At 42.0% G+C, this 22,349-nt stretch overlaps 2 protein-coding genes across 2 annotated transcripts in view; both read right to left on the bottom strand.

The window, feature by feature from the left end:
* Nucleotides 1–4: 4 nt before the first annotated feature.
* The window catches only part of LOC109477943, a gene marked incomplete at its 3' end in the record, with an annotated part of 45,062 nt that continues 22,717 nt past the window's right edge, over nucleotides 5–22,349 (bottom strand). The window contains exons 3-14 of the mRNA XM_019779404.1: nucleotides 6,049–6,189; nucleotides 5,711–5,831; nucleotides 5,315–5,563; nucleotides 4,062–4,184; nucleotides 3,631–3,750; nucleotides 3,067–3,405; nucleotides 2,724–2,839; nucleotides 1,401–2,569; nucleotides 1,166–1,230; nucleotides 799–1,074; nucleotides 231–667; nucleotides 5–130 (exon numbers count right to left, since the gene is read on the bottom strand). Of these exons, the coding sequence (XP_019634963.1) occupies nucleotides 5–130; nucleotides 231–667; nucleotides 799–1,074; nucleotides 1,166–1,230; nucleotides 1,401–2,569; nucleotides 2,724–2,839; nucleotides 3,067–3,405; nucleotides 3,631–3,750; nucleotides 4,062–4,184; nucleotides 5,315–5,563; nucleotides 5,711–5,831; nucleotides 6,049–6,126 (3,219 nt within the window). The remainder of the gene's footprint in view (nucleotides 131–230; nucleotides 668–798; nucleotides 1,075–1,165; nucleotides 1,231–1,400; nucleotides 2,570–2,723; nucleotides 2,840–3,066; nucleotides 3,406–3,630; nucleotides 3,751–4,061; nucleotides 4,185–5,314; nucleotides 5,564–5,710; nucleotides 5,832–6,048; nucleotides 6,190–22,349) is intronic.
* LOC109477944 overlaps nucleotides 15,975–22,349 on the bottom strand; it is a 54,064-nt gene continuing 47,689 nt past the window's right edge. Inside the window, exons 2-7 of the mRNA XM_019779405.1 lie at nucleotides 20,961–21,090; nucleotides 20,160–20,335; nucleotides 19,626–19,791; nucleotides 18,269–18,475; nucleotides 17,418–17,852; nucleotides 15,975–17,081 (exon numbers count right to left, since the gene is read on the bottom strand). Coding sequence (XP_019634964.1) covers nucleotides 16,894–17,081; nucleotides 17,418–17,852; nucleotides 18,269–18,475; nucleotides 19,626–19,791; nucleotides 20,160–20,335; nucleotides 20,961–21,090 — 1,302 coding nt within the window. The 3' untranslated portion in view covers nucleotides 15,975–16,893. The remainder of the gene's footprint in view (nucleotides 17,082–17,417; nucleotides 17,853–18,268; nucleotides 18,476–19,625; nucleotides 19,792–20,159; nucleotides 20,336–20,960; nucleotides 21,091–22,349) is intronic.

Raw genomic sequence — 22,349 nt, 5'->3', positions numbered from 1 at the left:
TTACCTCCAGAGACATGAACCTTTTCTTCTTCACACATCCTTTCGGAAAGAAGATAGTGACACCATCCTCCACAACCGTGCAGCCTGCAGCTGTGATCTGGCGTGTGTACAGCACAACAGAAGACGACACCTGTAGAAACAATACTGCGTTAGTCATTCTGTCTGAAAACAAAGTAGACTTTCAAGAACAGTGTCATGCACAATGATCATGACTACCAATATAAACGCACCTTCCTCAGGATTTGTGCAGCAGTGAGACTGATTTTGGTACTGGACAGTGGTTCTTCAGCCATTGGTACTTCTGTTGATGCCATATCCAACATCCCCGCACAGCGCCTGCCGAGCACCTCTAGGAAACGCTCTCTGGTTCCTTCAGGGTACACGAAGACCGGAAAGACCAGGTTCTTGTTCTCTACGCAGAATTCGTACCCGAGCGTGGACCAGTGTCTGCTGTGGAGAGTCTGCGGTGTGATGATCGGTACGACCATTCTGACGTTCCGTTCGAGAAGATGGTGCAAGAGTTTGTCTGTGATGATTTCTCCTGGTTCGATGACGTCTTCAGACAATGTTACACCGTACCTGTTGGACGATTGGACTGCCTGTTTCAACAGTGGCTGCACCAGCTTGTCATTGTAGTCTCCGGTGTGTAGGAGAACAATTTCGTTCCCTGGGAATAAATGTGAACATTAATATTCTAATGTATGAACAAAGTGTTAGACAAACTATTAAACAGGACAAAGCAACACGGGAGGAGGAAGATAAATCAGAGGCTTCAAACTACAGCCAGGGAAGATGTACCTCTCTCTTCCCTGGGGAACATGGGTGCTCTCTCAGGCAGACAAACTTCCACGGACGCTCCCAGCAAGCGACGGCACATGTCTCCGGCCCGGTTGACGGTGGCAACCAACTCTTTAAACCTGCTGACGGATGTTAGCTCGTGTCTGATCCGATCGCACTCCGCCAGACTCAGCCCTCTGCAGGTCTCCATACAGTCCAGGACAGGGCCGATCGTGTGGACTGCGTCTGGGTTCAGCGTGGGCTCTATCATCACGGGTCCGGAACCACCTGAGTTCTCTACATGTACAACAGGTTTTCATCAGTAACGTTTTAAAACACTATTTCAAGAAGATGAGCTAGACAAAATCAGACATCTGAATGTTTTTACCTGCACAGGACATTGTCGTATCACTTCTGCCACGTATCCAGACATTGATGAAGTCTTCTGGAAAACTGAGATAAAAACTATCAGTCACACATGGCGTACTGACGGTGCAATGTTACGGACATACAAGGCATGTAAATACCTTGTGTATTTTTCAATAAACGTGCAAAAAGAATGCTGTGCTTATCAAATGAAATGGTTTGATTCACTGAAAAATTGAAAATATAACCGGTCTCACCGACTGGATCCCGTTGCCGTTTCTTGTTCGATGTCACACATTGGGTAGAATACTGGTTTTCCGGTTTCTTTTTCTGACTCATCCCCAAAGCACCAGTCATACTGGATGGACGGGATCCACTTCTCCTTGATCTCAAAGAGACAACTGCTGAGGAACTTTCTAACAGGAAGGGCTTGTGTGAACACTGCCTGGTCTTCAGCCGACAGAAGCTCCACCTTCAGGTAGTGCTTCACTTTGGTTACCACGAACTGTTGCTTTACATCGTCGGTAGGGAAGCGGCCGCAGCCGGCTAACACGTGGGACTCTTGAAGACCGAACCTGCGCACACAAATGGCTTGTAGACGATAGAACATGCCACTTGGGAGGAACATATTGTCAAATACGACATACAGAGGATGCTGGTATCTCCTCATGTGCCCAGGATACAAGGTGCTGTCGTCAGGCTTTGTGGCCAGGAGAGACGGTACGAAGTAGATCTCTTCTTTCTCAGGATCACACGAAGTGTCATCAAACCCACCGATCGGCGTGGCGTTGCAGAGGAGATAGTACTTTTCCATCAGTCGCTTCAGGAAAGGCTTGTGCCGCAGTAGGAAGGGTTTCTGCATCTTCTGATCTGCTTTGGTCCAGATGATTGTCAACAGCCTGTCACTGAGGATGCCTTCCGTCTCCAGCCTCCTCCACATCTCGGCAACCTCCCCATCCGTGTTCCTGTCCTGTTGGTACTCCGGGACGGTGATGATGGTCTTGAAGACGTCAATCATCACCTGGGGTCGAAGGGCCACGTGATCACGGAGAACGGGTTCGTTGATGAAGATGATGTCACCAAGGTCGTGTAGGAAGGTCAAAATGTCGGCAACATGGCTGTCGTCCGTGATGCCCACGTCATCACTCCGGGCCAGATCGATGACATCTTGGAAACGGCAGAATGGGTCGTCCTCTCTCCTCTTGTCCATCAGTTTGGACTTTAGATGAAGCCAAGTCATCGGCACCTCCTGGCCCATGAACCACAGACCCTTCGCCACCTCACGGAGGTATTCTCGGAGCTCGTCAATGTCGCTGTTGTCCTCGTTGAAGTTGTCGATGACAAATATCTTTGGTAAGACGTGTTTACCGGCGGCCTTACCACTGATGTGATCACGTATGTCTTTCTTGTACTCCTCAATGTCCGACTGAAATTCAGAATACAAATACGGACCTTAAAGTACTGTTTATAAATCTGAGAAAACAACCCATGGCTGAACCTTGCAGCCAAGGATATTAACTACACGTTTTAGGGCAAAGACAAGCTAAGACCATTCGTAGACAAGAAAACATTCCCCATACCTCATCGACCCTGTCCTTGTGTGTGAGGACCAAAACAACACGCGGCTCTCCTGTCTGCTCCCGCCCGTGCACCAGGGTGTGTGTGCGGACTGAGTTCAGCCAGTGGTCCAAGTAGTCTGGACAAGTAGAGACGTCTTATCATTTTTGTGTACGCAATTATCTTTGCCTTATCATTTCAGCTTTTCAAAGTTACATGGTATTACGTTTATGTGATTTTTAAAAGTTCTTTTCAATTACCAGGTTCAAGCTTTGAAGTCGACCGTCCTCACATAGATGTTGCCACTCAACCCGACTGCATTGTCTCCATGTAAGTTTACAGTTAATTTAAAATATTAGTACGTACCTCTTCCAGTTACGAGATTGTCCGCTGCCGCCTTGTAGTCCAGATCAGGAACTGGGTCGGACAGCTTCTGCAGCAATGACATGACCAGGATGTAGATCCCGCGGTACGTGAAGAAGCACTGGTGCGAGCCGTAGTAAGTTGCCTGGCCGCCGAAGTCCCAGAGGGAGAGACGCGGGTGTTCGGCTGTTCCAAGCTGCTCTTCGGTCATGCCACCTTGGAGTCGCTCTTTGGCTTTTATTATGACATCATCCGGAATGTCTTGAATTTGCTGCAGAACCGTCACGTCGCTATGAAGTCGCTGTAGAGCTTTTATTTTGACATCATCCGGCATGTCTCTCCCTGCAACGGAAGATGTGTCTTGTTCAATCGATCTTACAATTTTAATGCCATTCATTCTTTTGCATCTTTTCTCTAGAGGCCAATAACTACACTTGCAGATAGTTTTAACTTGGGATCAAAGACATACATTTACAACAAAGCATGGTCTAGCGTAACGCAACAAGTTCTTTTTTCTAAATCTTCTATAATGTGCATTTCTTTCTTGTGAAAATATCTATTTCTCACCTTCTTTTTCATCTTCTTCCTCCAGTTTTGGTGTCTGTTGACTTTGTGTCGGCGTCTCGTTCTTCGCTTGTTTCTCCTGGTGCGCCCGTTTCCTTGTCATTTTCTGTGCTTTTTCTGCATCTTACATGAAGAGAAGGTCAGATATCACTGTCCCTTCGTCTCTTTGTGTGCTAGACACAAAACTTTAGCAATACGTAGATGATGACGCGTGAAAAAGATATATAGGTGCCAATTCTCTTGTTCTGTGCATACATTTTAGATTAAAGACTAAAACCTTATGCTTTTAATTTTAAAAAAAAAATAAAAGTTTTTTAACCGTCGTTGTCCTGGCTGTGTGCGTTAACATTTGCGCCCTGTACATCTGTATATTATGTCTATGTATATAATACACACATGTACATATTGATATATGTAAAAGTGATATTGGATACCTGTAGACTTTTTCCTGACTGCTCCTTGGGCCCCTGACGATGTCCGGGTGCGTGGTTTGTACTGTTCTTGTTGCTGTTCCGCCAAGCGTTCTGCCATAGTTTCCTTGAATTCGTCTGGCTCCTCTGTAAGCAATAGATGCCATATACCGTATGATTCGTTGTTACAGCTGAAACCCTTTGGCAATTTTTGGACCGGGGGGGGGGGGGGGCTAAAAGTGCCCGCGCCAACTTTAATGTCACCTAGCGTCTGGACGGCAAGTGCTAAAACAGCCAAACTTGGTGACTTTTTCTAGAATATTGTTGGCAACAATTCTGTATCATTGGATTAAGATAATGATTTCTTGTTTTGCCATGGCAACGGGTTTCTGACAGGCATTTTTGATAAATTTAGTAATTTTTGTTTCAATAGAATTTCATAGCTTTTATGTCAAGTTACTCATGGTTTCTAATATTAATAACATCCCATATAATTTTATGTAAATTTTATCATTAAATATGCAAAATTTATGCTAATTTGATGACGTCATTGGCCAAAATCCAAGATTGCGGACCATATCATTAGAACAGGTATATACAGGTTATTTTCATTAAAATATAATCAATACTTCCATTTCTTTTTCAAAAAAAGGTCTAAATGAAGGTCTTTAGTATGTTTACAATGTATTTTAGGCCTTATCATGAAAAAAAACTATTTTTGAAAATTCAAGATTGATGATCCAAGATGGCGGATATCTTAAATATGCCTGACGTCATTTTATGACGTCACCAGTGTTGCTATGGGCAACATAAGAGTACACCATAATATTCTGCCCTAAACACTTTTGGTAAAGTTATGTTGTATACCATTTAGTTTCAGGGAGAAACCTATCTAGACGGTTTTGGCCAATAAAATCACATTAATGACGTCATAATGACGTCATATTACGTCAAAACGACAAAAAAATTGTAGATATGATAAATTTTTACTAGTACACCATCCTCTAAAAATTTGGTGGTTATACGACATACCGTTCGCGAGTTCTGAGGGGGGGGTCAAATGAGCCCCCCCCCCCCGGTCCCACCATGCCCAAAAAAAGCCCGATCTAGGTAGGGTTAAACAAACATGGTATTCATGTTGTTGTTTTGTGATATGCTTTTTTTAGATGCAAAATGATTATGTATCATTGCATGACACGTACTTATGGGCCCAAACTCTCTAAGTAGCAAGGTCTATAATGTCGTGCCAGGTGATAGATATTAACATGTTTTCGGACCTTTTGCCTTCCGCCAAGTCTTGGTCTTCACGCTGGGTGAAATCTCGATGCCGTCTGTGATCGGTTCATTCTCCACAGCCTTCTCTCCCGTCAGCCTCCTGACGACACACGTCTTCCCGGATCTGAACTGACCAACCACGAGCCCGCGCACGCTGTGCACCGGTCGCGCCCCCTGGCGGCAGGCCTGGGAGTACAGCTGCTGCATTCCAGGACCCCGCAGCTGTATTTCGAGTGGAACACTGCTGTCTCCTGGATGAGAAGATTTTAACATCTTATCAGACATTTATAATTGTATAACTTTACTTCTCGTGCACTTACGTAAAGCTGACGTCTGAGATAGAATGATCTACTGAGTCAAGTATTCAACAGATAAAATAGTTCTCTGTTACACCTTACCCTTTTTTGCCGACATCCCTAAGTCTTCACGATGTCCCGTGATGTTCTCAGCCCCCATGTCGTCTGTGGGGAGGCTCCGCTTACTGTCGCCCTTACTCCTACGATAGTTGCCGATGAAGTTCTGAAAAAATCATTACAAATTACTGTTAACAAGGATGATACAACGAAAAGATGAATCACAATTCATTTGAGGCACAGAGTACGATTTCATAAGGCTCTTGATACAGAAAATTTACGAGTTCCAGCTAAAGCTCCTCTATCAGCACAAAACGTTTTAGCCTTTAGTGAGATACAACTAACTAAGCTCAAGGGATCAACCAGTCATCACAAAGACACACCTTCACTTGGTCTACAGTTTTCCCGCTCTGCTTAGCTGCTTCTTCTATCAACGGACAATCCTTCTTCACCTCTGTCATTCCGCTTTCCTCATAGAACCGGACGAGTACAGGATCGTAGCCTTTCTTACGTGTGGAGACTTCCTGTAAACATGCACACGTGAAAGTGAGTTTTGTTTGGTATTGGGGCGGTTCTAAAATTCTTTCTGAAGTCATTGCAGTAGGTTAAAATTAGACATGATGTATATTTATATATATACATGACTGTCTTTATATATAGATCACATGCCTTCCAACTGCGCTTGTAGCTAAATGTTTCTACGCAATTCTGATGATAGTCATAATGCATATGTCTCCAGCCTGCCAAGCAGAATACAGCCATTCAAATACTAGCACGCGTACCAGGGGAACTAAAAAAACTTTATATCATCTTCAACTTGTAATTTAATATTATCAGCTGTTGTTTGTGAACCGAAGTGTTTGACAAGAAATTTACAGTCATCTCAATCATATTCTTTAGATAGAATGCTTTATGATTTTGAATCACGTAAGCGACTCACATTATTTTGTTGTCGGAGAAGCTTCAGTATTTCCTTTCTACCACGAGTAATTTGGTCTTCGTCATATTCGTCGTACGGATAAGCGTCACTGGTGTCCTCATCTGCAGCGATGTCCTCCGCCGTTCGACCAACCTGGGAATAAACATGCTGTCAATTATAGCCTTATGAATGTTGAAATATTGGAAATAAACACGACTGAATGAGTAGACAATATACATTATGCATCTAAAACATACAGTGCACAGTATACAGTAGGTACAGCAGCAAAACCCCTGCCTAGAAAGAAATTGGTTTGTAGGTGTTTATGTGATACGATGCAGGAATATCAGAACACATCGTAATTTGTATATTCCAACAACAGCTTCCTCCTTGCCTCGGACAGTAATGTATGTAGTATCATCATCATAAATTTTACTCCCAAAAGAAGTAAAGCCAATATTGTATTTCTGGATTGGTGGTCAATTATTTACCAAAGAAGCCGAAGAACCGACTGACCTTGTTCCTGAGACCGGCATCAGCCCCGTGCTGCAGCAGTATTTCCGCACACTTGGGGCGGCCCCATCTAGCTGCGACGTGGAGGGGTGTGTTTTCCTGTTGGAGCATTGTCAGTGTAATTTTTCATCCTTCATCCAGTATAATCAAATAGCAACCCTTTGTAAATGTATATATTTCCATCACATAGTGACTCCAAGCTCGCTTAAAACCATTCCATAACTTTGCCTTCTATACTGATTGTTTCTAATAATGGATAATAACGGTAACACTACAAATTAAGTCCTGCTGACATTTTTTGCACAATATTTTTTTTTTTCAATTTCGTGTCTTAATCAGGTCATCGACCCCTGGCCTTTTTGCCTTGCGATGGCGTAGTTACTTCCGCATTCGTTGCGTTTTGCTGCGGTGTGAAGCGTTGAACGAAAATAACCCCAAATTGTACATATACAGGGCACTATATGCATGATAATGTATGTGCAACCCATGCTTTATGACACCAAAAATGTATGATGTATTCCGACATTTGATAATATGCTGTATAGTCCCATGCGTTCCAATCCATACCAGCTTCATGTTGGCAACAAGTTTAAATTGTAGACAGCAAATAAACCACTATGTAGGAAGATTGAGAAGATGAGTGTCAAATCTTACAAGATGAAACAGAAATATTTTTCTTGTTTCAGAGCAGCCAGTCTACCTACCCACTTGTCCCGTGCGTTCACATCTGCACCAGCTGTCAGTAAAACTGACACAGTTTCATGGTAGCCATTCTCGGCTGCCAGGTGCAGGGGAGAGTCTTGCTGTAAAATACATCAGATGGTCTTCAGCATGACAAAAGGACGGACAAATGTGCAGTTATTTTGTTGACAATTCTAACAGAATTTAGCAAGTAAACCGTTATGTAAAAGATGAATATCAAATTTTATAAGACATTAAAATGTTTCGGATATAAAGTAGTTAGTCGACGTCCACCTATGTTATCGTTCCGTGCGTTCACATCTGCACCAGAACAGACAAAAGTGCCCCATGAAATGTTGGTAACAGTGTTTGTGTTTGTGATATTTTAAACAGCAAATGTCAAATCTTACAAAATGGCACAAAGATAGTTCTTGTATCACAGCAATCAGTGTACCAACCGCCATGTTCTGTGCGTTCACATCTGCACCAGCCGTCAGTAAAACTGACATAGGTCCCGCGTTGCACTGGGCAAAATACATTTGTCGGGCGTCGCGGCGCAAGCTGTACGACACATTTTTATGCGTGTAAACAGAAAGAAGGAGGCAGATTCGGGCTAAAAGCATGCAAAAGGAAGGGTAGAACGAAACCAAGTCCATAAAATTAAGTACTTCTAACGAAGAAACAAGAACTCAAACAACCGGAGCGGCAGGGTCAGGGTTCATGTGACGTAGCGCGCCACAGCCCGCCGCAGCAGCGGCACGCAGCGGGAGCCACAGCCCCTGTGTGTAAACCGCAAAGTGTCCTAGGCGATTTGGAGCCCGCCGCGCGTTTTGACGCCCGACAGATTTATTTTGCCCAGTGTAAACCGGGCCACATGGAGGGCATTATAGGCTGCCTGGTGCGGGGGAGAGTCTTGCTGTAAAGCACATCGGATAGTCTTCAGCATGACAACAGCAAGAACAAATGTGCACTCATGGTGACAGTTCCAAGGGTAGTCAGCACATAAACAGCTATGTAGAAGATAAATGTCAAATCTTACAAAATGGTACAGAAATATTTCGGTTTGCCCCTCCTGCCTCTTGATTTTCATGGCACAGTCTTAAATGTTTCATCACCATATAGAAGCAAAATTACGAAAGATATGGCAACAAACCAAAAAGCCACCAGCAGCATTAGGGTTGACTCCCTCCGCTAACAGCTGCTTTACTCTGTCCGTGTTTCCTTCCCTTGCAGCCTCCCGCAGCGCCTATAGCGGCGGCAGACAGGAACAGGAGAAACAACTGTCAACACTCAGCCAATCAGAACAACACTCGGCATGTGAGAAGATTCAACACCTATCCCTTCATTTATCCGTCATACTGATATTTCACTTCCTTTCATGTCTCTCAATGTAAAGTTATAAAAAGATATAAAAAGATATATAATTCATCTCCTCTATTTGTGTATAGCTCACATGTTTGTTTATTGTTTATTTCAGACTCAACGGCCTATAGTATACAGACACATAACATGACACAAACACGTGAAAAAACACATCAAAGTATATACAGATAAATGTAAAAAAAGACTACCGAGCTGTCCTGCCGCAAGGAGGTTAACTTACGGTGGGCGGACCATCTACATCAGGCTAGAGGAAAAGGCCTGTTATAGATATACACCACCATATGCACTGTGGGGCTTGTCGGTGTGTAAAATCACTACTCTTTATGTATTCTTTACTCTACCTCCTCGTCTTCCTTCTTTTTCTTCCAACTTGACTCTTTAGACCCGGATTTCTCTGACCTGGACTCCTTGTTCTCCTCCATGTCCTCCTGTTCTCTTCCGTCCATGCCTGGTCTGACCCTATAGATAGATACACACCACCTGCCTAGTGACACTGTCGTAACTAAGACTAGATGGATCTAGTGCTTTCCTGTAGCGCAAACACATGCTTACAAATATATCATTTCTTTCCCTAAACAATATTGTGGTAGTATAACAGACCGAGCACATGCCCGACTAGCCAGGATTTTGAGGGGGGGGGGTTCTTCCCACTGGCTGAGGGGACCTCGAGCGCCGTAGGCGCGAGGTTCCTAGGGGGGTCCGGAAAATTTTCCGAACCCCCCCTGGCTACGGGTATGAAGCATCATCTACAGCGCACTCATACCTGATTTATAAATTACTGGCATGGCCTCTAAAGCGTTACCGAACACTAGATCAAACTGTACCAACAAAGGAGCGATAATTTCAAAGCCATACAGACATAGCGTCAATACTTTCTAATTCCTTCAACATCAACAGTTTATCTGTGTGCTAAAGGGCTGTGGTAAAAGTTTCTTTAGTTTATGCACTTTAAGCGCCGCTACATCTGGCAGGTGCAAAGTTACACACCTGTTACTTCCGGGTTTACCTGAACTTTTCCAGAAGTGTCTTGGGAGAGTCTGACGACCTTTTCCCAGTCTTTAAGGTCTCTGTGGGGCTCTTCGACTCTCCAGGAACCGATGGATGTTAGTTCTGACGTCACAAGACGTACAGGTGAGTTCTCACGGCGTCGTGAAGACAGAGCAGGTCCGTTACGTTCGCAGGAAAGAAGGGCAAATAAGCTTCGGTAGGTTTCCCATGATTCATAGCGCACGCGATGACGTACTCGATAGTAACGGGGTGAATGACCTCAGGACAATTTGCCGGTATATTGGCTGTGGTTAGTGTGGGACGTGTATATCTAAGATCATTGTTAACCTTATATATCGTGTATATCGTGTATATCTTAGATGAATGTTAACCTTATATATCGTGTATATCGCGTATATAATTGTTCACCTAACCATGTATAATATGAGCGTGTATATCTTAGATGAATGTTAACCTTGCGTAATGCATAGGCTCAGAACTCACACATTGAAAACGTCCTAACATTTTGATTGTTTATCTCTTTGTATTGGTCTGCTTTTAATCCAGGAAGTACTCAAACAAGGTTTTTACATTAGTTTTTAAGCTTCGTACAATTTCCGTCCTATTATCTCAGTCTATCTTATAAATCATTACGTGAATGATCAATTGCCAGTTGCAGTTTTTCTCGTTAATATTAGGATGCTCGTTATTATTTCTTGGCACACCAAGGTACAGCTACAGGATGGATGCTGCAGCTTTCTCCGCCGAAACACCCGAGATACATACACACATACATACATGTACATACATGTCCAGCCATTGCTGTCGTGTATCACCTTGCGAGGCATTGTAGAACTTTTGGCAATGCATAATCCTGTTGGAAAGAGTAGGGATACTACAAAACTTTCTTATACTATTTTCAACTCCAGTTTGTTTCCGCTCCTGGCTGTAGTTGACCTTGAACGCGCCGGTTCCTCCGGTTCCTTTCTTCCTCTGCCCTGGTGCAAACCGCGACTCTGTGGCGAGACGTTTCAGTAAGAGAAACTGAAGAACAAAATCTACTCAATATAATGTAGTCTGCGTTTATGTGAGATTCTCTATCATACTTCCAGCATTTGTTTGCTGTCTTTAGCAACGCTTTATCTTAGATGGTGAAGGTATCGTTTTTGTGGTTCTCTATTTCCTGAAACCAGTAAGTAGAAATTGTACACACAGGCACGTAGGCTTCTTCCCCGTCTTTCATATTGGGTTAGGGGAGACATAAGTGTCAGTAGACAGCGTTGTGCGACCGCACTGTGACCTGAACCTGGCGTTCTTGTGAGCTATGAAGTTATAGGCTGTAGAGGACTGCAGACTGTACGACTGAACCTGGCAAAATGAATGATTTAAATGTGCCTATACTATGAGTGTTTTGTACATGTAAATGTTTGTAACATTATTTGTATATTGTTGTTTTCAACTTGTGTAATTTTTAATGTGTGCCCAGGGATACCTGAAAATCAGATCAACGGATCTGAGGTACTCCCTGGTAAAATAAATAAACTTAGAACTTGAAATAGAGGATGGCAAGTTATAGAGGATCTATAGTTGTTTGTTATTACCTAGACAGGTAGAGTTGACATCAGTAGCCCCAAACACCACGCCATGCACGTGGGCGATCTCTTACCTGACATTGGGCAAACAACAGTGATGACATCATTCTATCATACTGCTCGGCTAAACGGTGAACCTTTCCTTTGAACTGTGTTAGCAACTCTTCACCGGGCCTACTCTCAAATCTGCGGAGGTGTGTACAATAGATACGTTTTGAGCCTGGGAATGATGTACAACAGTCATGCTGGGAGGGTTGGGTTTGTACATGCAGGGGCTTCCCCTGTGATTTGGTGTTTTGTAGCGCGGCGCTGTGAACCGTTCAGCATTTTGTGTTTGTCGCACAATCTTGTATGGAAATAGTAGACCAAATCACATCGTATGACTAACGCCGTGTGCCTGCGAAGTTGGTGTTATGCCGAAGGGCGGTTATACCGGCTATACAGATACAGAAGCTGGTGTGTTACGCCGAAGGTCGGTTGTACTGGCTATACAGATACAGAAGCTGGTGTGTTACGCCGAAGGGCGGTTATACCGGCTATACAGATACAAAGGGCGGTTGTACCGGCTATACAGATATACAGAAGCTGGTGCGTTACGCTAAAGGGCGGTTGTACCGGCTATACAGATACAGAAGGTGGTGTGTTACGCTGAAGGGTGGTTATGCCGGCTATACAGATACAGAAGCTGGTGTGTTACGCCGAATGGCGGTTGTACCGGCTATACAGATACAGAAGCTGGTGTGTTACGACGCCGAAAGGCGGTATACGTAATACCTGTTATACCAAGTATATATATATTGACCCATTAAACAAGTTGTGACTTCTTTTACATCGAGTGTGTGGAAATATATATATACCTTTATACTGTGTCTGCTCTCCGGACCAAGTTCGTTGTGTGCGTTTTTTTACGATTTGTTACTTTTAGAGGCCAGGAATCATGTACAACATCCACGCTGAGAGGGTTATATTTGTACCACGAAGTTAAAATTCTCTTTAATTGCCACCGAGTGTGTCAACATAACCTGTGTACTGTGTATCCACTCCGTACAATGCTCGATGTGTACAATAGCTACGTCATGAGCCGGCTGACATTTGCACAACATCAATACTTGGAGGGTTCCTTTTGTACATTGTACAAGCAGGGAATCTCACCTTCTTGTTGCGGCTAGGTTCAATGATGGCAATATGTTTCGTCCGAACGTTTAAGATTCTCAAGTGCGATAAAAAAAAGTTCTCATGTCCTATTGGAACAGTAAAAATCTGATACCTATAGCTGTATTTTAGCCTGAATTAGTCTCAGCAATGGGGAAACAAAGTTTAACGTATTATTTCAAACCAAACCATTTCCTTGTAGATATTTCAAAGGACATTTTGTTGGAATGATAACTGGTCAGAGACAATCTGATGTTTCCGTTTAGTATTTCTCTTGTACGTGTCATGTATCTGACGTCTATACCTAGTTATTGTGCCACCTATGAGTCAATAGAGGATGACAAAGTTTACTATATATATCCACATACTTCTTTCCACCACCATTTAACATGACAAGCCCCAAAACACCACGTCTTGCACTTCTCTTACTTGACATTGGGCACGGTGATGACATCATGTTATTATGCCGCACAGCATAGTGAAACCTTCCAGAGTGTAAACATCTGATCTTTGCACCGCGCTTACGTTTGAGCCTGTGGAGTTGTGTACAAGAGCTATGCTTGAGGCTGGGGCTCGTGTACAACAGTCATGCTGGGAGGATTGGGTTTGTACTTCAAGGGACTTCCCCCTATTCTAATGACCTATTGACCGTACTACGGTCGTACCATTTTCTTCGGGAAGGGTGGCTAAAAGTTTGATGGATATAAGTGACTTAATCCTGAGACGCACATTATGATTTGTTCATTAATTTCAATTTTATGACTGTTTTTATAATATCTTTAATGACAAATGTATTTGAAAACCTTTTCCAAATGCCTGGAACCACAACAATGTGATTGCATATACCCCTGCGTGATAGACTTTACTAACTCCGCCCACCTTGTGCAACACTCTGTCGCCTGACAAAAATTACGGTACGTTAGTAAGCTACATGTAAGACTGGGGATAGCTTGTGCCGGGAGACAGCATGAGTTTTTTATGCGAATCATTCGACTCGGAACACAGGCCTGGGGCATGTATAAAAACTACAAGAAGCTGAACCAAAAGCCTAAAACAGGTAAGTTTGTTTTCAATACACTTGGAACTACAAAGTATCAGTTAAAATTAACCCCAGGAGTGATTGAATTTTATCGTCCGTCGTAAGGTCCATCTCTACTTGTGATGATCTTACTAAACTGGAGTCTATCTGACATAACATTCCACCTGAAATGCTTCTGTATCATGGTTATTTTTTTCAGAGCCAGCTTGATAATATCGGAAGAACTACTAGTATTTTCACATATTGCATGTTATGATTAAGTCAGTCAGTCAGCCAGTAACCGTTCGATGCTTACAATAGTCTCACATTTTTGGTAACATAGAAACATGTAGGTATGATCATAACTTTGAACTCAGAAGTTTGAGGCCATCGACCTTAATTGGTGTCAGCAAATTTGTGTTAAGAATACGTAGAATTTAACAAAATCCATAACACTACTCTCTATGTGTGTAAGAGTAACTCTGGGAGAAAAAAACAACGATGACTAAAACAGAACAGGTGAAAAGCTAGCCTGACATCAGGTTGGTCACGCTAAGTACAAGTCATTGCCTCCATGGCTGTCTGTTGTACGTAAATACTCAATAAGGCATGTTTCATTTGAGTCTGAATGACTGAGTGCTTACTGTGCATTCGTGTTAGAATACATAATTGCCACAACATTTAGTGCCCTAACAAACTATGTGAAACTACTTTGTATTTAAATGTGTAACTCTGATCTAATAACGACCAAAGCTAAGATATTAGGTAATAAGCGGAACTGGAGAAAAGTTGAGGACAAGCTTGGTACAAGCCATAGCTTCCGCGGCTGACTGTTGTACGTGAATAGCCTGTAGCGGTACTGAATGCTTTACGGCGTAAATAAAGACCTTTGTGCCTAACAATAGGCAGCAGGTAAAATTACCACTGAGGCGAGTCAGCGGGAAACGTTCATTTTTGAGAGGTCTGTATGTCAACCATGAACAATGTATGTTTAAGTTTATGTCGAAGTTATAAGCCAACAGTTAACGTAACATGTCACCGAATTCTATTTCAGACGACGAATCTCAACCCCCTCCCACACAAGTGGACGAACCCGAGCACAGTAATGGTGGACGTACTATCTATTGGGGTTGTGTCAACCGGACCTACCATGTAACAGGCGACAAAGGTACACATTTTGTTTTGACACAGGCAAAATGTATACTATTTTTAGCACTTGAGGTTCTGTTTGATGACGTGAAATTTAAAAGCATTACACAGATGGTTTGAAGCCATTTCACTTAGTGTAATTCAAGTTTAAGACCCATTGTTTCCATTACTTTTACCACACACATCATTAGATAAGACTTTACAGGTTAATACTGCTTCTAAGTCGTGTTTTATCTTAAACCCTTCAGAGTGTGTGACAACAGATAGACGTGATGACCGGGCTGGTACCAAAGACACAGGACTGAAGATCTATGTGGCCTGTGTTGTAGAGAACTATCACGTCACCACAGAGAGAACAACGTGATATTATAGGCACACAACAGCACCGAGTGGGGGGGGGGCAACAACAACAACGACAATCAAGAACTACTGCTGCTGCTTTGTCTTACTGGATTTTATATGATCACTTACCTGAATAGAGTACAACATGTACGGCGCCATTGCACCTGCTTGGCTTTCTTCAATGACATTTAATAATAGGCTGCTTGCATTGTATTACTATCATGGCTGTCTTTATAGTGGTTTACAACGTTCCAGAATGACATAAAATAGGACATTGATGTATATGATTAAGATTCACAGATATGTATTACGCTTAAGAGTATGGCTGTCATTGCAGTTCAACAATGAAATGCTGCCAGGTCATGTGTTGGGCACATTACAGCATTTGTAGATTTCAGTATCTGAAGAAATGCTTAATTAGACTTCTTAACTTTGCTTACAAGTAGAAAGGCAAAGCTGTCTCCTTTTTAACTAAATTTTCCATGAAATGATAAAGATATGGGAGTACACAAATTCATTGTGTAGCCATCTAGTTTATTGCAGATCAAAGTATTGTACAATAGGCAAAAGAATATCAAAATGTATTACTGTGAATCAACATTTGGTCCTTCACAAAGTTGGAACCTACATGTCATAAAGCAACCTCGCACTCCTGGTGTTGATTACTCGTTACAAATCTAAAACACTAAAGAAGAAATAATCACTGCGGATCTACTGTGTCTTTACTGGAAGCAACAAACGTTACTTCACTTGGATAAATAAACTTACATTACATTACTTTACATTACATTACAAACATACGTACAACACCATGGTTACTCACCTATTTTCTATGCAATCTGCAGATCCAGAAATAAAGCATCCTTATCATTCCCAAACTGAGCTTTAAGTCCTGAAATAGTCTGTTTAGCCATAGTTATGTCGTTCATGTTCACCAATATAATATGTCCGTCATACTTCTGTCCATACCAACATGGCCGCTTGAATGGTTCCGTTCCGAGGCAGGGTGTCCAACAAAACTGGTCCACAGAGTGAATCAAACCCTCTCCACTGTACCCTGTTCCAACAGTTGGCTTCTTCAACACTTCTGCCACAGCGTCAATAGTTTAGCGCGTATAAAAAGTCCCATTTTGGCGCAGGAAATTCCCAAAAGGCGACAGAAACTCTTTCACTTTCTACTGACACGTACGACGTGCCCCCGCCATGACCTGGTATCCTAGCGACCAGTGACGTCAGAGGCAGGCGCCCGAGGTCACACAGGTAGTAGACAAAGAGGTCAGGTACCGGTGTACTGCACCTGAATGCTGTCGTCTTAATAGAAGATGGCACTCTTTAGGACTCTTATAAGGTCTTGTCTAGATACACACTTTGATCCAGGTTTTGAATACATTGTTATGTATATGCAATTTATGTGATTGAGCATATTACAACATATTTACTGAACAAGAACTTCCATAATGGCCTGTACATGTATTAAGATATCTGCTTGTATCTAGCGATGATGAGGCATTGCAAATACTAACGGACTGGGAGTAAACTGCTCGTTTGTGATCCCGACTCCTGTAGGTGCCTGACGAACCGTTGGAGTCACCTGGGATAGTACAGAAGACCCTAAGCTCGCTGCTGTGGGGATCTGTGGTGCCGTGTGTGGGAGTCCTCCTGTTGTCATCGCTGGTGTTCCTAACAGGGAATAGATTTGTTGATTAACGAACATTCCAAGGACTGACTAAAAAGTTTCATTGACCAATGCCGTTCCACTTCAAATATTGAATGAAATAGGTCCTAATACCGTTGACCGTTGCTGTGGAATGTGAATCAATAGGTGGCAAGGTAAATATCAAATAAACTTAACACACCTCCAGTCCCAGCCATTACCAACAATCAGTATATGTAGAGCCATATCGGTAATGTACAAAATTGTTGTAGGAAGGCAGAGACAAAGAAAATGTTGGCAGAAGTCTGTCAAACAGCTTCTGACAAAGGTATGGATGTTCCAAACCAACTACAGGTACCAACCTTGCATTTGAAATGTTGGCAGGGCAGCAGGTAGGCTCAGTGATGCTGTTCTGTCTGGAAGTCCAAACGAATTAAAATTGCCCACACCTGTAGGCACTTGACGAACAGCAAATGTTGTTTGAGTTGTTTGCGGTACCAGAAGTTCAAGAGGCATGTTGGATCTGTACAAGTAGTGAAAACCTGTCTGCGATTCTGTTGGAGTTGTTTGTGGTGCTAGATGTACAGGAGTCCCTGTGTTGTGTGGTGATGCAGGGATAGAGTTGAGTTGATCTGTAAGTGTTGCTGACTGCTGTGCCAGAAGTTCAAGATTCCCTGTGTTTGGTCGGGCAGGAGTAGATGTTGCTCTGTTTGGTAATACCACATGTACAGGAGTCCCTGTGTTTTGTGGTATGTCAGTTGTTCTGGGTAGACGTCCTTCTGTTGTGACTGTTGTCTCTGGAGAAACGCATTTTTTCAAGTGACTTCAACGGGAAAAGGAATCCATAATATTTTTACATACATAGTTTCATTTACATCTATGTTCAAGATATGTAAGGTATGCCCTCCCTCAGTCAATATTTATCATGGTAAAATCCAAATTGATATTTAAAAAAAAAGGACCAAAATTGGAAACGTCCAACTGCTTCAATTCATGTAAGTGATAGTGACAAGTTACTCCATGACATATGGAAGTGGCCGAAATGAAGCAATACACAACTATAACTACATACTAGGCAAGATTTATAGCAGATAGCAGACTATTAATGATTGGTGTATAGAAATTGCGTTGGAAAATCCCTATGAACAATACCATAGATCTACAGAAGCTCTGCCAATTTCTTACTTTGTATGTAAAAAAATGGACTGCTTACTTTGTGGTGTTGAAGATACCGACGGTAAAGAGTCAGTAGAACTGGAATGTTGCTGGTTGCCCTGCTGTGCCTCTTTGTTCTTCTTCCTTCTCTTACTGACTGAACTGGTGCTGCTCCCGGGCCTTCCGGTTACGTCATGGCTCTCTCCAGTCGTTCCTGTGCTGCCCTCTCTGTCCGAATTCCTTTGGCGTCTGTCCATTGTTAAACCTGTACAGATAGATGTATATCAAGATAGCAATAGAACTGAATTCTACAACTTTTTCGACATGGCTGCCCCCGAACCGTGTAAGCCTGCATGGCAGGGATCTTAGATAAAACTAGAAAGGCCAATATTTGCTTTGAAGCAAATACAGCGATGGGTTCACCACATTTTACCACATGGCAGGGAACGAATGAGAAACACAAGGGAAAACAATGATTTACATTTTTTGATATAACTATAATATGAAGTAACATACAACTAAAACAACAGTTGGATAGCTATTCCCTACTTTATTGGTTAGGATTTTTAATTGCATAATGCAAACTGTTGATTTTCAAAATAAAAAAAAAACGTTCATGCCCCGCATTCCAATGCTGGAGCAGAAAAGCTTGAAATACCTACCAAAACACTTGAATAAAGACATACTGTCAGTATGGAAATGCTCTGTGCAGGTGTTAATCAAGTTAAATCCCAACAGCCAATCAGCAAGAAATGCTCTGTGCAGGTGGAAATGCTCTGTGCAGGTGTTAATCAAGTTAAATCCCAACAGCCAATCAGCAAGAAGTATAGAGGAAAGCTGCATGCCTATTGGTTGATGCCCTGCATTCCATTGTGATGACTCATGCCCAGACGTGGTAAACACGGCAGACTAACACAGTAATACATTTGCTATAACACAGCCAAAAAACTCAAATAAAACCATTCTAAAAGCCTGTATCACAAAAATTTAAAAAACGCCTAGGGGTATTTGCCCACTGTACCTCCATACCAAATTTCAGGACCTTAGGCCCTAAAATGAAGAAGCTGAATCCATTTAAAAAATGGCAGGAGAAGAAGGAGGAGAAGGAGGAGAAGGAGGAGAAGGAGGAGAAGAAACATCAGAAAAAGCAATATGGGTTCACCACCACTTCGTGGTGTGGTGAACCCATAAAAAGTAATGTAACACAATTCAAATGTAGAACTGAGAGGTATCGCTAGACTACACTGCCTTACCTGGTTTGTCTACTTAATGAGACATGACATGTACAGGTGTTGCCCATCTACCATGATTACCTGCTAGATTGATGTATTTATGCGTTTAACACATTAATGAAATGGTTTTAATATGTGCAGGCCTAAATGTTTCATGACCTATGTAGAAGATGGCTGGCTCACATTGTGCTGCTTTCCGCTGGTGTTCTGCTGCTTTCAGCTGATTCTCGATGTAGCCCCCGAACTTCTCGTCCTTTACCACATCCTTCTGGGACCCGAACGCTCGAATCCTTCCATTGTAGAGAGTAACCATCAAAGCCTCCACACCAAGTTCGTCAAGCTCCTCGGACTAAAAGTAACAACAAAGCTCCAATTGTATTTTATACATGTACTTTCCAAATGATAATGCTTGGACGCAATTCTTCTATATTGGGCAAACTTTTAGTAGATGAATGCATCATTCTGTTGACATTTTAATCTATTTTCCATGTACATATGTTGAGAAGTTAATGATATCAACAAATACTGCGTTTACTGGGTGGAACCTACATACTAATACCTTTTTCAGATACAAATAAGGGATAACAAAGGAATGGATCGTAAGCATCTGTCAACTTGACTCAAAGGATGTCTATGGCATTTTACGTAACTCCTTTGAATGACTACTCTTTAAAATCCTTCAAGTGTCCAGAAACATGTTCGTATTCTTACACTCACCAGTTTTTCGAGCTGTTTCAGCTTTTTCGTCACTTCGGACCAAGTTTTCACTTTCGTCTCTTTGCCCCTTCTCCTCTCTGCTGCTTTGTTGTATCCCTCCTTTTCCTCGTCAGTCAGGTTCTTCCAGCTCTCACCGATTTCCCTATTGGCACCGGCAAGGGAGAATTCTTGGTTGGCTGAAGGAAAATGCAAGATGAAGAAGTGTTAGATACCGTTTACGTAGTACAATACACGGTACTTCAGTGGATGTCCATAAAGTTGATGTTTCGAATATTTTTCGTAAGCGATACTAACTCCGTATCTAAAATGTACCTACAGTATGCTATGGTAAGACAGTCACAAAACATGCAGTTAGTTAAATACTAGAAAAATACGTTTTGGTGAACTTGGCAAACATTTGAAAAGAGAATTCATGAAATTATTATGTGAACTTCATTGACATAATATAGACACAGGAAGCATTATTATGCTTAAGAGGAAAACATATTGTTTATGCTCTGTTTCGTCTTTTTCTTCTCCAAACACATCAGATCAATGGCATGAAACAGACGTCTGTCACCATGGTAACTAGTGCTGTAGCAGACACTATGTGGCGTTCGGTTACATTTTGTAGCAGGGCAGAGTTGACGAGTCTGGTCATTATATACATGCATATAGAGAGACACCATGTGAAGATAAACTTTTACCGGTCCATTTACTACAACTGAAGTATTCGAGAGGATAATAAAATGATCGACTGAATGTTGCTATTGTAATAGTTAAACATTTTCGTAAACAATTATAACTGCCGTTTCAACTCACCCCTTTTCCTTGGTAGCTGTTCCCTGTAGTACTCGTGATATCCCGTGATCCTCCTCTTCCTCTCCATCGTGTCTGGCGGCGGTCTCCTCTTACTGCCGCCTTTACTCTTACGGTAGTTACCGATGAAGTTCTGAAAGGACAATAAGTTGATTCATCTATTGTCTTGTACGTAGGTCAATTTTGTTGTACCCACGTATCTGTCTGCATGTCTACATAAATGACTACCTTACGAAAGTCGCTGCATTTTTTGTCAATAAATTTCTGTATGAGACACGGTATAGTTGTCAAAGGTTAAGTCCAGGTATGGCGGAACAGGCACTATCGAACCACTGAAAATAATATTTGACATTTTTGACCAGACCTGGTGATAACACAATACAACCAAATCAGAGGATGTCCCCTCCTATTCTCGACACTGGAACCTGACCTAAGATACTGTCAGACCTGGTCAGGGACTAAGGATAGACGGTTTGTGTGTGTGCTACAGACAAAGGGGTTGGCCTAGATCGATGTAAGATATCCTGTTTGATATTGCCACCAATAGTAGATGGGGATTGGGGAAGAGGAGTTATGGAAATGTACAGCAATTTTTATTAACCACCCATAATTAATATCGACTATATACATGTAGTAGTCGACCTTAGAGAGCTATCTTGTCAATAGGAATGTAAGACGTGAAATAAGTTTGATAATACCATGACTTGGTCAACTGTTTTCCTGCTCTCCTTAGCTGCTTCTTGTATCAACGGACAATCCTTCTTCGCCTCGGTCATTCCGCTTTCTTCATAGAACCGGACGAGTACAGGATCGTAGCCTTTCTTATGTGTGGAGACTTCCTGTAAACATGCACACGTGAAAGTGAGTTAAGTTTGGTGTAAGGGCGGTTCTACAATTCTTTCTGAAACACTTCTAGTCACTGCAGTAGGCTAAAATTGGACATGTATAATTATACATATACATGTCTCTATAGAGAGATTACATGCCTTCCAGCTAAATGTTTCTACGAAATTCTGATGATAGTAATTATTTCTCTCCAACCTGCCAAGCAGAATAAAACAAGTGCTTCTGCAAAAGCTGACCATTTTCGCCGCTTACAGGCTTACAGTTTTTACGAACATTTTCCCCATCCTAGCATTTCAATTTACCTAAGTTATATAAATGGTTCTAGTTCTTATCAACATTGTATATAATGAGAGAACATGCACTTCTATATTTCAACTCTTTAAGTTTAAAACATTACAAAAATCAAGTATATAACAGTTTATAACCTGTTTTTCTCTCTTTTAACTTAAGAGTCTTTTAAACAGAAAGAAATGAGACACAAAAGTACATTTTAACTTAAATTATAAGTAACGTCAATATATATATATATAATTTTATTCAAAATCT

The sequence above is a fragment of the Branchiostoma belcheri genome, unplaced genomic scaffold (genome assembly GCF_001625305.1).
Source record: "Branchiostoma belcheri isolate BF01 breed outbred unplaced genomic scaffold, Haploidv18h27 scaffold414, whole genome shotgun sequence".
NCBI classification, from domain to species: Eukaryota; Metazoa; Chordata; class Leptocardii; order Amphioxiformes; family Branchiostomatidae; genus Branchiostoma; species Branchiostoma belcheri.
This window is presented reverse-complemented; position numbering and strand designations above follow the sequence as displayed.